The 13,934-nt window shown below is 52.5% G+C and overlaps 1 protein-coding gene across 1 annotated transcript; it reads right to left on the reverse strand.

The window, feature by feature from the left end:
- Window positions 1-493: 493 nt before the first annotated feature.
- HHATL (hedgehog acyltransferase-like) lies at window positions 494-10,078 on the reverse strand. The gene is made up of 12 exons (XM_006868769.1): window positions 9,821-10,078; window positions 8,079-8,197; window positions 7,672-7,739; window positions 7,120-7,233; window positions 6,807-7,001; window positions 6,261-6,470; window positions 5,721-5,889; window positions 5,075-5,219; window positions 4,934-4,969; window positions 1,474-1,675; window positions 916-1,057; window positions 494-716 (listed from the first exon to the last, which is right to left on the reverse strand). Exons 2-12 carry the CDS (start codon window positions 8,182-8,184, stop codon window positions 595-597), a joined length of 1,509 nt encoding a protein of 502 aa, XP_006868831.1. The 5' UTR covers window positions 8,185-8,197; window positions 9,821-10,078; the 3' UTR covers window positions 494-594.
- Between the last annotated feature and the right edge of the window lie 3,856 nt (window positions 10,079-13,934).

Genomic DNA, 13,934 nt, shown 5'->3' on the forward strand with positions numbered 1-13,934 from the left:
GCCTGAGTAGCCGCTTGGTCAGTGAAAGAAAGTGCTGCTCACTGGCAGCCTTCTGCAGGGATGAGAACTTCCAGACCTCACCAGTGTCTCCATATCCCACAGTGGGCTTCTTGGCTCACTAACTGGAACTGTAGGGGGCTGTCCTGGGGCCAGTCTTGGCTCTCTCCCAGCCTGGCGGTATGTGCTGGGTAAATTTCTCCATAGGTCTCAGTCTCCTCACTTGCCTCATGGGGAGTCTCCCCACCAAGCACACTTTGCAGGTGGATAAGTCTCCTTTTTTAAGAAGAATAAAGTGCCTTCCAAGCAAGCAGCTCAAGGTCTGGAATCAGGTGCTTCAAGAGTCTGTACCAGGAGGTTGGAAGACTTGGGACTTCAGTGTGCAACGATTTGGTTGCCACAGCCAGTGGCCCTTCAGACTGTGGAGTCCAGAACCACCAGTTTCTCATCCAGCATGGAGACTGCTGGGGGAAGGGCCAGGGAACAGGCACACTTGGTGGAAAAGTCTTTTATTCTGTGGGTCAGGCCCAGCTGGTCTGGCCTGAGCCTGGGGCCCAGGCATAGCTGATCGGAGCCCTTCCCTCTGCCCGCTCCCATCTACTCAGGCTTTTCTTTGTCCTGCTTCTCTTCCTCCAGTGCCAGGGTTCGCTCACGCTCCTTCACCAGCTGGACACCGCAGTAGGTGACAAACAGGACAGCCAGAGTAGTCTGAGGGAACCCTGTGTGTGGGAGAGGGCATTGATACCTGGGACTTGACCCCATCCTCAGCATCTCTGCTCCCTTCCCAGCCCTCTCCCTATGTGACTGACCCTCCCTACTGAGTCCTTGTGGGGAGGTGAGAGGGGAGAACATTTTAGCAGCTCCCAGTCCTCAAAGTTGATACTAGGCACATTCCCCACCCCCATCCCTGTCCCTCACCTGTGAGCAGCAGGCGCCGGGCAACCAGCTCTGTGAACTCAAGGCTGTTGAGGCTCACAAGGTTGTACATGATGATGGCCCAGAAGTTCACAGCCCCAAAGAGGCCCCGGACCCTGCGGGACATCTGCTCTGACAGAGAGGCCTGCCCCATCCACAGAAGCATTGGCAGCAGGGCAAGAGGCCCAGAGAAAAGAGGACATAGTGGTCAGTGGCCTTCCCACATGGCCACTGAGGCTGGTGGATGTGCTTGGGTCTCTGGGAGTCCTCCAAGCTTGCTGTCTCCCATTTTTAAAAATGGGGAAACTGAGATCCAGGCAGTCAGTGGCCCTTGTGAAGGCTTTAGTCCATACCTAGAAAGGTGGCCCAGAGGTGGGGAACACACAGGCAGAAGGTAGACAGGGCCGTGTACCCACAGGCAAACCACTGCCCGAATAGCCAGGAGGGTGGTGGGGAGAAAGCTAGGGACTGGGGCCGAGTGTGGCTGGACCACTCTAGGGAGCAGCATTGCAGCTCCCTCCCGTGACCCAGCTAACCCAGCCCGAGACTTGCCCTGCTCACCTCGATTTGTGCTAGGGTCCCCGACTCTGCCAGCTTCTGCACCCAGAGTTCAAAGTTGAGACCAAAGCAGTTAAGGAGTGACCACAGATAGACAATGTCACAAGGCCCCAGCCACAGAGTGGTGATAGCAAATGTGGCCACTGAAGCCACCAGCTCTGGGATCACTGCGGAGTGCTCCCCACCAATGTGGTCGTACACGTACCTGCAGGAAAGGCAGGAGAAGGGGCCAATGGCAGTATGGGAAAGAACAAGCATAAGATGGGCAGAGAATGCCCAATAGGGCAGCCCTCCTCTACCCTGTTACCCTGGGTACACTGAACATTCCTGCCCCCAGGTAACTTGCTCCTCCTCAGCCTGTGGACTCCAGATCTTCAGTGATGTTCATTCACCCTTCAAGAGATCTCATCTAGACTTAAGATTTTCAATATTGTCTCTCTGCCAGTGAGCCCAAATCTGTATCTTTGGCAGTTTGTCTCACTGCTGTATCACCACTTGAATGACTGATTTCCCATCCCTACTCAAACCTGCTTTACCTTAGCTCAACTAATGACTCTACCATACATTTGGTTGCTCAGGCAAGAAGCCTTGGTACCGTCTTGGTTTCTCACTTTCCCTCACCACCCAGATGTGATTCAGCAGATCTGATTGGCTGACCTGTCCTGACCATTGCTCTACACCTCCGCTACCACCACCCTAGTCCAGGCAAACAGCAGCTTTCACATAGACTACTGCAGGAGCCGGCAACTGGTCTCCTTGCTTCTGCCTTTGCCCCTTCTCTATAGTCCCTTCTCCACATAGTAGTAGCTAGAGGCATCTTCTAAGGCAGGGATGAAGAACCTAATTTTCTGTCAAAATTTATAACATCCTTTGTGGGCCATACAAAATTATCAACTTAAACATTAGCCTACTATATTTGGTTTCTAAGTGCTGTCAAGTCATTTTCGACCCATAGCGACTCTTTATAGGGTTTCCAAGGAGTGGCTGGTGAGCTTGAACAACTGACCTTGTGATTCAAATGACTTTGCAGTCCAGTACATTAGCCCACAGCGTCACACCAGGACTCCAACATATAATTAACTCACCCCTATAATGACCTCTGGTAACTTACTGGTTATGAATCAGGCTGCTGACCTCAGGGTCAGCAGTTCAAAACTATCAGCCATTTTGCAGGAGAAACATAAGGCTTTCTGCTCCCATAAAGATTAACAACTTCAGAAACCCTGTACAGGGTCACTATGAGTTAGAACAGACTCCACGGCACATAACCACCACCAATGTGACAGCTAGAATTGCGGTTGCCTTGGCAGGACCAGACCAAATAATTTCGAGGGTCTTACATGGCCCGTGGGCTGGACACTCCCCACCCTATAACTCAGATCATAACACTTCTTTGGTTAAACCCTCCAACGGTTTCCACTGCAGTAAATTCAACCCTTTCATTATAGCTAGAAGGTGTCACCTCGTCTGGTTCCCTGACTCATCACCTCTTCCCATTCACAGTCCTCTGACCTTAATGGTCTTTCTGTCCCTCAAACACACGCAGCTGGCTCATGCCTCAAGGTCTTGGCACTTGTTTCCTCTACCTAGAATTCTTCCCTAGATTTCTTCATCACTGAAGTCTCAACTCAAATATCACTCCTTCAGAGAGGCCTTCCCAGACCCCAACTAAAGAAGTATCAAACCTACGGCTAGACTCTAACCCATGATACTATTTGATTTCCTTCCTAACACTACCACTCTAAAATGATGGTATTTATGTGTTTGTTTACGTGTTTAGGGTCTGTCTGTCCCCACTAGACTGTAAACTCCCTGAGTTCAGGGTCTTTGCCATGTTCACTGCTGTATCCCCGGTACCTAGAACAGTGCCTGGCACATAGTAGGTACTCAATAAATATTTGTTAGATTAATTCAATGTAAGACGCATTGAGTGACTGGACTCTTTGCTCCTTGACCACCTTAGTCCACCTTAGTTACCCACTTCCACGGCCAGACCCCTGACTTCGTCACCACTTGGGATTCCACTCCCTTCTAATTACCACGCTTCCCCAGCCTCTCCTGACTGCCTAGCTCCTCAGCTCCAGTTTCAGCTTCACTGACCCTTCTCCCACATTGTGAGTTCAGTCTTCCTCACCCTCCTTAACAGGCTTATATCCCATGAGTCAGCATTATAAAGAACCTAAAAATTCTTATCCCTTACTTCTTCCTTTTCATCTGCCCTGATGGGGAAATCTCATACCCTCATAAATTCACTACCACCAATCCTATCTGGGTTTTCAACGCTAAGGTTTCTCATGCTCTACAGTGGCTACTCCACACTAAACGGCTCCTTCGTGTATGAGTGGTGTGGTAGTGGATCCAGGCAGAGCAGGGAGGAGGGAAGCCTGTGTCTCTTGGCTGATGACCCTGTCTCCTACCTCATGGAATCCATCATTTTCCCACACCAATCTGCCACCCTTCTACATCTACATTAGTCTTTCAGGGACCTCACTCCACCACTCACCTGCATCACCAACTTCTTCCTCTCTACAGAATAATTCTCTTTGATACCCAAACACCTACCATGATCTCTCATCTTGAAAACATCCCACTTCTCCCTACAGCCTCTCCTCTGTGTCTCTCCTTGCCGGTATCAGCCTTCTCCCAGGCGTTGTCTACACACTCCCTTAGAGTTCCTCCATTTCTGTTCACTCCTCTCCTGCCCCTGCCTCTCCAGTGAAAGACTGAACCCCGCATGTCACCAACACATGTGCTGCAGCTTTCCTGGTCCTCAGCCACATCTGCCCAGTTGCCACCAACATGCCTAGAAGATGGTCTTCCCTTGGTTTCCAGGAGGTCACAGGGTCTTGATTTTTCTGCTGTTCCTCTGACCACTCCTTTCCATCCCTCTGCTGACTCCTCCTCCTGTCTCCAACCAGAATCCGTCCAGGCCCAATTTTGGCCTTCCCGTTTGTCCTCTCACCCTACTCTTCCTTTAGGTTTCACCCACTCTCATGACTGAGAGATCCTCCCCCGACACACTCATGATGCTTAGAGTTCTAGGAGTCCTCCAGACTTCTCTGAACTACAGACCCACGGCCTAACCACTGTGTGTCCTTGATCTCAAGCTAGACATTTCTAAAGCTCATCTCTGGAAACCATACCTCCACCATCCCAGACTGTAGATTGGAATCTGGGAATCTTCTTCTCCTCTTCGATTCCCCCAGTCCACAGACAAGCCCCTGTCTACACTGCCTGCTGGTGTCTCTCTACTCCAATGACTTCACTCCACCTCTCGAGTCTCCGCCCAAGTCCAAATATCTGAGTTTTTCACCTTGACTTTAGCAGTGAGTTTCACAGCTTCCTCTGGCCTAGGGGTGATCTTTACAAAGGTGAATCCAACTCAGCACTGCCCAACGCAGACTCCTAGCAGGATAGATGAGGCCCCCACCCCTACCCCGATTCTGACTCTCTCCCTACTCACTTGCAAAGCCAGTCATTGATGCCACGGTCAAAGTGCCTGTGGAGGGAGCACAGAAGTTGGGAATCAGCTCCAGGCAGGAACATGATGGGAGAGGCCATAGGAAGGCAGGGATCCAGGGGCGTGGCTCTGACCGGCACTCACGTTTCTGAGAAGACGTAGAGCGCTGTGATGCACTTGGGGGCCTGGGGCGGGTCGAGGTGGTCAAGGCGTGCCACCGTATTGACGATACTGAATAGGACAGCTGCCTTCACCCAGTCGTATACCAGGTTTGAGTAGGCCAAGACAGCTAGGGAAAGGGTGCTGTTATTGCTTGGGAGGTGTTGTGCTGGCTTCCCCTCACCAAGGCCCCCAAATCCCGCGAGAGGCTCTGAGGTTGGCCTTCCTCATGTAGACTCTTTCCCAGGTCCTGAGGGAGGTCCTGTCCATGGAGACTCCCCAACCCCCACCCTGGACTTGTCCTGGACCTTTGTACCAGGCCTGCTCCCAGGAAGGCGACTTTCTAGGGGAGGCCCTGTGCCCAACCTTGGCCACAGAGGCCCCCTTCAGGGTTGTGGAAATCAGCTCGATGCCCCCATGAAGTGGAGTGAACTCTGTCAGACACTGCTCCCATCTCCTGGGACAAAGCTAACTCCAAGTCCCGTGAATTTCAATGGTTAAGTCCTCACTCCCCCACCCTTGGATAAGTGCCACAGCCACTCTGGGCCTCCGCTTCCCCAGCTGTGATACTGAGGGCTGTGTAGTGGGTCAGTCTTCTGGTGGTCTGGTCCTCGTCCTTGTGAGCACCCACCCAGAGCGCTGTCAGTGAGGCGGTTGGTGAACTTGAGGTCATTTGGGATGGTGAGGATGTAGAAGAAGTGAAAGAAGATGTCCACAGCGATGATGGCCGCCACACTGAGGCCTGCCTGGGCCTGAATGCGCCACAGCTCACCCTCAGGCCTCACCGGGTCCAGGCTCACCTGGGGAGTGGGGGACATGGAGCAGAGCATCTGAGGAGAAGGCAAACACTGCCAGGGAAGTTGCCACCTGCCTGGGGAGACCTGTCTTGGGACTCCCCTTTGAGCAGGAAGAGAATATCCATGCTCTGTGATCCCTGCTGGAGAAGGAGGCATGTGATCCCTATCTGGAGGGGCTAGGGAAAACGAGGCCCCATCCTGGGGTCTGGGGAGAGAGGGAAGACATAGCTTACACATGGTTAGATTTGTGCCTGAGGGTAGAGTCACAGCCTGCCCGGGAAGTCCTATCTGAGAAAGATCCAGTCTTTCTCTGGGTGCTCCCTAGACCTGGCAGAACTGGTCCTGTGCTAGAAACCCATAGGACTTCACCTCACCTGGGCATGGAAGCGGTCAAAGGTCATGATGGGGCCGAAGAAGAAGAACGGCAGGTAGAAGTTATACTTGAGCAGGTCAGCTAGGGAATAGCGGCGGTCAGGGTGGGCACACCTTTCCAGCGCAAAGCTGGTGCAACGCAGCACCGTGAAGCCACTACCCCCATGAAACAGCACCTCTTGAAGATCAAAAGTGCCTGTTACAAACCCGCTCTGGATGGGAGAGAATAGGCCACCAGCTCACCAAGTTGCCCCTGTCTCCGGGAAGCCAGTTCATAGCAAAATTTCCCACAGGGACCCAATCTGACCCAGCTCCTTCCTCTCTTCCAGAATCTGTCAACACTGGACAACAGAGCAAGGAATGAGCCGGATATCTCCCAGCTGGGGTGAGGTAAACACCATGCTCCAGGGATACTCTAGTCAAAGGCTTGGAGACAGTGGGAAAACAAGGGAAACACTTGGAGGTACTTATAAGGTGAGGGCTTTGGATGACACGAGAGGCTTGGAGTCCTACCACCCCACCCCTACCTGTCCTGCCCCACTGCACACCTGCCAAGAGATGAGAGGGTCCAACTTGAAGGAGGCAAGGCTGACCAGGCCAAGGCCGAGGCAGAGCCAGGGCTGGCCTAAGAGTGAAATTACATAGAGGCCCACACAGTGGCCAAGCAACAGCAGCAGGTACCAGGGTCCCATTGTACCCGCCACGGCCAGGACCCCATACACAGCATACATCCAGGAGCGGTGCTGTGGAGAGGGCGACAGCTTCAGTCAGGTGTAGGACCCAAGATGGAGTAGGTCTCAACCTTGTGCCTAAGGAGGAGCTAGGGAAGGGGACAGCTGGGGTGGTCCAGGCTCGGCTTACCTGGGGGGCTACCATCGTGCAGAGTTTAGCAAACAACACATGTCCAGAGAGGGCAAAGATGATGATGTTGCGGAAGGAAGTGAACCACATCACCCACTCAAAGTCAGCCACGTCCTGAGGCAAGCCAGATATGAGGAAGTGAGGGAAGGGACAGGATGGGCTGGCATCTACCCAGCCCTCATATTCTTCTGATGCATTAGGAGGGAATAGTAGCTGGAGGTCCCCATGTTCTCCTGAGGGAAGTACCCAGACATAGAGGCAGACAGTCCAGCATTATTGCTTTGCTCCTGGGAAGAGAGGTGTTGGAAGCCCCTGCTAAAGTGTATTTCTACTTATGGGACCCATTATCTCTTAAGTGAGAAAGACTTGAGGTTGCCCAAAATGGGCACTGGTTGGGCCTGGGAAGATGTGGAAGATGCTCAAGCTCAAGCCACACAGTTTCCTCACTGTGAGCCTCAGTTTTGCCTTCTGTTACATGGGAACATCAGAAATAGGGGAGTAGGAGAAGGGCTTGGGATGGGGAAGAGATGCCAGAGGTTGGGGACCACCTACCATCTTCCGGCCAATGTACTCCCAGCCTGGCCGCACAGACTCCCGGAAGGCCTTTCTGTGGGCCCCATCTGAGAACAGAGTGTGGCTTCAGGGAAAGGGGCTCCTTCACATTCCCCCTTGCATGGTCCCTACCTTGAGATATGGGTCTGTCTCTCTGTCTGCTTCTGAGTCCAGGTCTCTGACTGCAGACCTGAGTGGGTGTCTTTCTGTCTCTCTGTGGCTCTATGTCTCCATCAGTATCCCTGCATCTATGTCTCTGTGACTATACCCAGTTCATCCCAACCCGCATGGTCTGGGGAGCACCTAGGAATCTGGAGCTGTAGGTTTCTAGCTTTGTTTGATGTAGCCCTGAGACCCCCAGGGGATGAAAGGCCTCACCCACTGCCCCAGGCCAGGGAATTAATTACCTTGTGAAGCTTCAAGGAGGTCTCGGCCTGCATAAGCCAGAGCCCCACTCAGCACCAGGGAGTAGAGGCCCAGCTCAGCCGTAGGCAGTGCTGTCTGGATGCCCATAGCCTGGCTGGGGCTGGAGGAGACAGGTTGAGTGAGGGCATGGCAGTCGCCAGCCCTGGATTGAGGTGGTGGAGGCCCCACTTCAAGGAGAGACTGCCCCTCCTGTCCCTCAGATGCTCGTGCCATTGTTTTCCCCTCCTCTTCATCCCGTGTGTTCCCACCCCTCAAAGAGCCTCCAACACCCAGTGCTCCATCCTAGATGCCCCTCTAGCTCCCACTTCCAACCTTAGAAGCATAGTCTCCACTCTTAGCCTGCCTTCCTCACCTGCATCCACTCCTTCATACCTCTTAGCTAGGCTGGCACACACCCTCTGCTCAAACCACTCATACCAAGCTCCGTGATGACCTTCATTTGGGGAAATTTTATCTGCATCACTTCAGTCATATTCCTGGCCCCAGGGTCCGCATCCTCCTTAGTGACCCTCCTCTAAACCCCCTCCTCTGACCCTTTTCCACTCCTGGAGTTTACTTTTCCTCTCTGAGACTCCGTGATGCCCCCAGGTTCTACCCCCAGTGTCTCACTAACTTCCATCTCTCCCAGAAAGACGCTGAGCCCCAGCCCTGTCACATCCCGGTCCCTGCCTGATTCTGTGGCCACACCAGCCTGCTTGCACAGCCCTCTGTGCACTCAGGCCTTGGACACTGCTTGGAGGCAGTGTTATTTGAGGAGGCACCCTGCTATAGTGGGTGTGGGGCCAGGCGGGCACCAGCGAGGGCACTGGCCACTGTCCAAGGTTCTGATTGTTATCAGGCCCAGGGTGATCCTAGCTCTGTCCTAGCTCGTCCCCAGTTCTGCCTGGACCAAGCCATCCTCAGGGCTTCAGCTAGCACTATGCACTTCCCACCCTGCTCTGGACTGGCCTGAGACTCCCCAAGTGCCTGCAGGTACAGATGGTCAGGAACTAGGGCCTAAGTTAAAGGGAGGAACAGGTGTAGGCTCCCCTCTTGGTCTGGAGAGGTGGCTGATGAGGAAGTGGCTCCCACCCCAGGGTCTCCCCCAGATCTCCCTCACCTGTTTCGCAGGCAGCTCTCTTAGGTCCCCCAGTTGGCATTCGCCCCATTATACAGATGTAGGGTCGTGGACCAGCAAGGGAAGGCTCTGTCAAGGTCACGCAGCTTCTGTCTCCCTCCCCTCTGGACCAGGTGTTTTCAGATAAGAGAAAACCCTCCGCTGCCTTCCCCACACTGTGGGGTAGGGGTCTGCTGGTCAGACCTGACTTCTGCTGAGAAGGTGGAGGTACCTTCTATGGGCTGAGTGGGGGTAGGGAGCCCGGGGATCAGGTTAATGGAGTAGGAGCTTGAAACCGGAGCATGGTGAAGAGCCCGAGAAATAGCTTTGTCAGCTGCCTCCCACTCGCCACTTTCCAATTTTAGCTCCCCATGGCCGGTGCGGGGTGTCCCCAGTGAGGCCTCTGTGGGTAGGGCCAGAGCTGGGCCCCCCACCTGGGGCCTCCCCACATGCCCCCCCCCCCAGGCTGGGCTGGCCTGTAGACACAGGGGTGCCCCCTGCCCCTGTTGCCTCAGGTGTACCTGGGATAAAGCCCACTTTGAGGCCTGTGATCTGGAGTGAGGGTCTGAGGCAGGCCCCCTGGGTCTCAGGGGCCCCAGAGTGACTACCTCCCCAGCTGACACTGACCTTGAGGAGGCTGCTGGGGACCCTGGCACACTGCCCACCTCAGGGTTCTGAGGTCCTGCGTCCGACCGTAAGTCCGTTTGACCAGCTGGGCTGTGGGGCCACGGTGGGGTGTGTCCAGCTGTGGGGTCCCCACCCCCTAGAGGCTGTAAGCCGTGAGTGGTGACAGCAGAAGGGGGAGGGAGAGGAGGGGGAGGGCAGGGAGGAGGTGGCCTTCCAGGAGCTGAGCTGAGCTTGTGGAGCAGAGCCCAGTGCTGCAGAGCTGCTGGCCATGGGGAACCGCAGGGAGGATCTTGGGGGGAAGGGTGGGGAAGTGTGTGGGCTGGGGAGGGGGTGGCCAGTGGCATAGGCTCAAACAGGCATACCTGGGGCTCACCTCAACATGTCTCCCCTGACCCCGGAGAGCTTGTGTCTCCCTCTCACTGCTGGTCAGGGCTCCCCTCTTCCAGGAAGCCTTCTTGGTGGCCCCAGTAGGCTTGAGAGCATTGCCCCCTCCATGCACATGCTCTTATCATGACTAGATACCCCAGCTCCCACTGTGACATGTGAGTTCCCAAGGGCTGTCCCAGGGCAGAGCATCTAGCCCCCTGTCCTGGTCCTTCTCAATATGCCGGAGGTCTGGCTCCTTAGGCATTAGTGCCTGGAGGAGGACTAGCTTGTCTAGTGGGATTGGAACTGGCCCAAGGCATGTGACTGAGAGGGGTCTCCACACCCAACTTTGTCTTGTAGAAGTCGCTCAGACAGAGCACTGTGCTAGTAAGGTCACCTGGCACAGTTTGAGTGGACACTTGGAGTGGCCAGTGTCCTTTGATGGCAGAATGGAGGCAGACAGGACTGTCTCTGGGCAAGAAGCAGGGGCCAGGCCAACACTGTGGGAAGGAGCAGCTAAGCCTCCTAATGGAGAAGGGTATCTTGAAGATCCCACCTAAGTGGTTAGGAGCCTCCAACTGTCCATTCTGGAGTGAGGACCACGTAGTGTTTGCACCAAGCCTGTAGAGCTCTACCGGTCTGTGCATGTTGTGTGACTGTCACCAATGTCCTGGAACTCCTGCTGACCATCTGACCACAACCACAGAGTCAGATGAAGACGGGAGATGAACGGGCTGCTCCCCACCCAGCCAGGCCTGGGCAAGGTGTAGGCAGAGAGAGATCGCCCTCCCCGCTGCACCACAGTGCACTTACACAATAAACATCCCCCCAAGCATGCAGACATCGCTGGTCCATAGGAGGAAATAGGGAGACCCCACACATACTACCCGGTGACCTAGAAGGACAAGTGTACATGTGCCCACAGCAAGACAAGCAGAAATGACAGCTGCAAGCCACCATGGCCCATGCTGTGAGTGTGTGTAATTCCATGGGCTGTAGAACAGCAGGACTCCTTGCTTGCTATCCGCTGCTGTGTCCTCAAAGCAGAACCTGGCATGTAGTAGGTGTCCAGGAACTACTAGTGGAATGGGGGTCCAACCACACTACATCTGGGTGACACTAGCTCACTGTGAGGGTCACTGGTCTCTGACCCTGAGATACTGAGAGGTGACCGCTCCTCAGTTGGAGAGGGAGAGGACAGAGGGGCTGGGCTGGGCCCGCGGTCATGGGCACTAGAGGAGATCAGTGGAGGTTAAGGGACTGAGCCAAACTGTAGGGTTTAAGGGAGACTTCCCAGAGGAGAAGGAGACACCTAAGCAGTGCTGAAGAGTAATTGTCAGAATAAACTAGTAAGAGTAGCCAGGTCTGGTTCTAAGATGGGTTATTTTAATGTCACCACAACCCATGGGGTTAAACGTTAGCAGTTGGTAGAAGACAAAACTGATGCACAACGAAGTTAAGCAGTTGGGTCAGCCCCATTGCCCTGCAAGGTAAGGACACGGCTCACCTACACCGGCACTGCCCGAGACCAGCCTGGGCCAGCCAGCCATCCGACTGGTTCACAGGCTTCAGGAGGGAAGCAGGCGGGGGTGTGGCCCAGGGTTAGGAGTACAAATTCAGCCTTCAGCTTGAGCCTCTGATCTGCCCTGCTGGTGGGATTTGGTCAATTTCTTCACTTCTCTGAGCCTCAGACCCTCGTTTGTGCATACTGCTGGCCCTGATCTCACTGGGTTCTGGGGGGCAGTGCTTTGATGTGCTTTGATGGCTTGTGAAACTCCTCATAAAGAGGCTGTTTAGGAATCACAGCTCAGCCCTGTAGTGACCCATCAAGGCAGGACTCACAGTGGAGTGAGCCCCACACAAAAGGCTAGGCAGGGAGCTGGGCATGTGGGCATGGCAGGAGGTGTGGAGAGCAGGGGGAGCCCACTGGAGCTGGGCCTGGACAGCCCAGTCAGTTCTACCCTGTGTGAAGGGTAGTGGGAGGGAAGGGGGTGTAGCGTGGCCAGCCCACGAAGGGCAGGCAGGCAGGAAGGGAAGGGTGACTGGGTTGAGTCCAGCACAAGGGCCTGGGGTCAGCTCCCCACATGCCACAAGGAAATGACATGGCAGGAAGAGAGGCCGATTCTAAACCCTTGTTCAATGATCAGTGATTTTTTTCTTTTTTGGATAAACTTTATATTGTGAATTGGGTGAAGGTCTACAGAGCAGATCAGCTTTACATTCAGTAAACCATATACTTTGCTTCATTACAGTGATTGCAGTCCCCTCCATATACCAACAGTTAACAGAATTCATCTCCATCCACTTGAATTCTTGCATTCCTCCCTGATCTCCCACTACCTTCATTTTTCCTGTTGTTGTATGTTGCCTGCCCTGTCACCCATGTTAACACATGTCTCTACCCTCTAGCCCTTGTAGCATATTGGTTACGAATCGGGCTGCTAATTTCACGGTCAGCAGTTTGAAACTACCAGCTGTTCCGCGGGAGAAAGATGAGGCTTTCAGCTCCCATAAAGATTTACAGCCTCGGAAACCCTGTACAGGGTCGCTATGAGTCAGAACTGACTCCATGGCACAAAACAACAACAACAACCTTCTAGTCCAAGATTCATTTTCCCTTCCCCACCCCCCAGTAACCATCATTGATTTTTTTTCTTTTATTAAGAAAACTTTTTCTTAACTCTTTACAACATTGGTCTCATACAATATTGATCCTGTTGTGACTGACTAATTTCACTCAGCATACTGTCTTCCAGGTTCACCCATTTTGTGAGGTGTTTTGCAGATTCAGTGTTATTCTTCAACATTGCATAGCATTCCATTGTGTCTATGTACCAAAATTTTAAAACCATTCTTCCATTGATGAGCATTTAGGCTGTCTCTGTCTTTTTGATGAATCTCTTGCAGACAGCATATTGAAGGATCCTGTTTCCTTAGCCATTCTGCTATGTCTCTTGACTTGTGCATTTAACCCATTTACATTCAGTGTACTTATCAGTAGGTATTAACTGATTGTTGTCATTTCGCTGTGTGTTTTTTTGTGGTGCTGCTGATCTCTTGTTCCACATAATTTTCTGTGCTGAGTTCATTTTCTTTGTGGATTTCCTGTTCATTTTCTTCATTCTGTTATGTTAATGTTTATAAAATCTTTCTGGGTTTCCTTTTTTAATGGACAGGCATATTCATTTTCTTTGAAGTGACCCTATAATTTATTGATTTTTCCTATTTAAAAGTCTGTTTTATCTTGACATCTAATTGATTTCCTCACCATTTCAAAGTTCTGTATCTATACTATTCCCTTTGCTTTGTACTTGACTTCATTATAACTGGATCCCTCTGGTTCCCTATTTTCAGACTTGTAGGTTTATTTTACTTTAAATACTTCTAAATCTGGATTGAGTTCTGGGTGATGTGTCATGCATGATAAACTCAGGTTGTCTGCTGTTGTTGGTTCTCAGTCCAAAGAATACCCTTTAATATTTTTTGTAAAGTTGGTGTAGTCATTACAAATTACTTTAATTTCTGTTTATCAGGAAATGTCCTGATTTCACCATCATATATGAGAGACAGTTTTTTTTAAAATAATGTTTTATTGTGAATTATATGATAGTTTACATGGGAGAACTTCAGTTTTATATCCATTCCATCGTATATAATCTCACTGCCATGGTTCCAATCCCCTCCATGCATCATCAACCACCCAAAGGGTATATCCCAGAAACCCGTCCCCTACACTTCCCCCTCCACC

The sequence above is a fragment of the Chrysochloris asiatica genome, unplaced genomic scaffold, assembly GCF_000296735.1.
Source record: "Chrysochloris asiatica unplaced genomic scaffold, ChrAsi1.0 scaffold00124, whole genome shotgun sequence".
Classification (NCBI taxonomy): Eukaryota; Metazoa; Chordata; class Mammalia; order Afrosoricida; family Chrysochloridae; genus Chrysochloris; species Chrysochloris asiatica.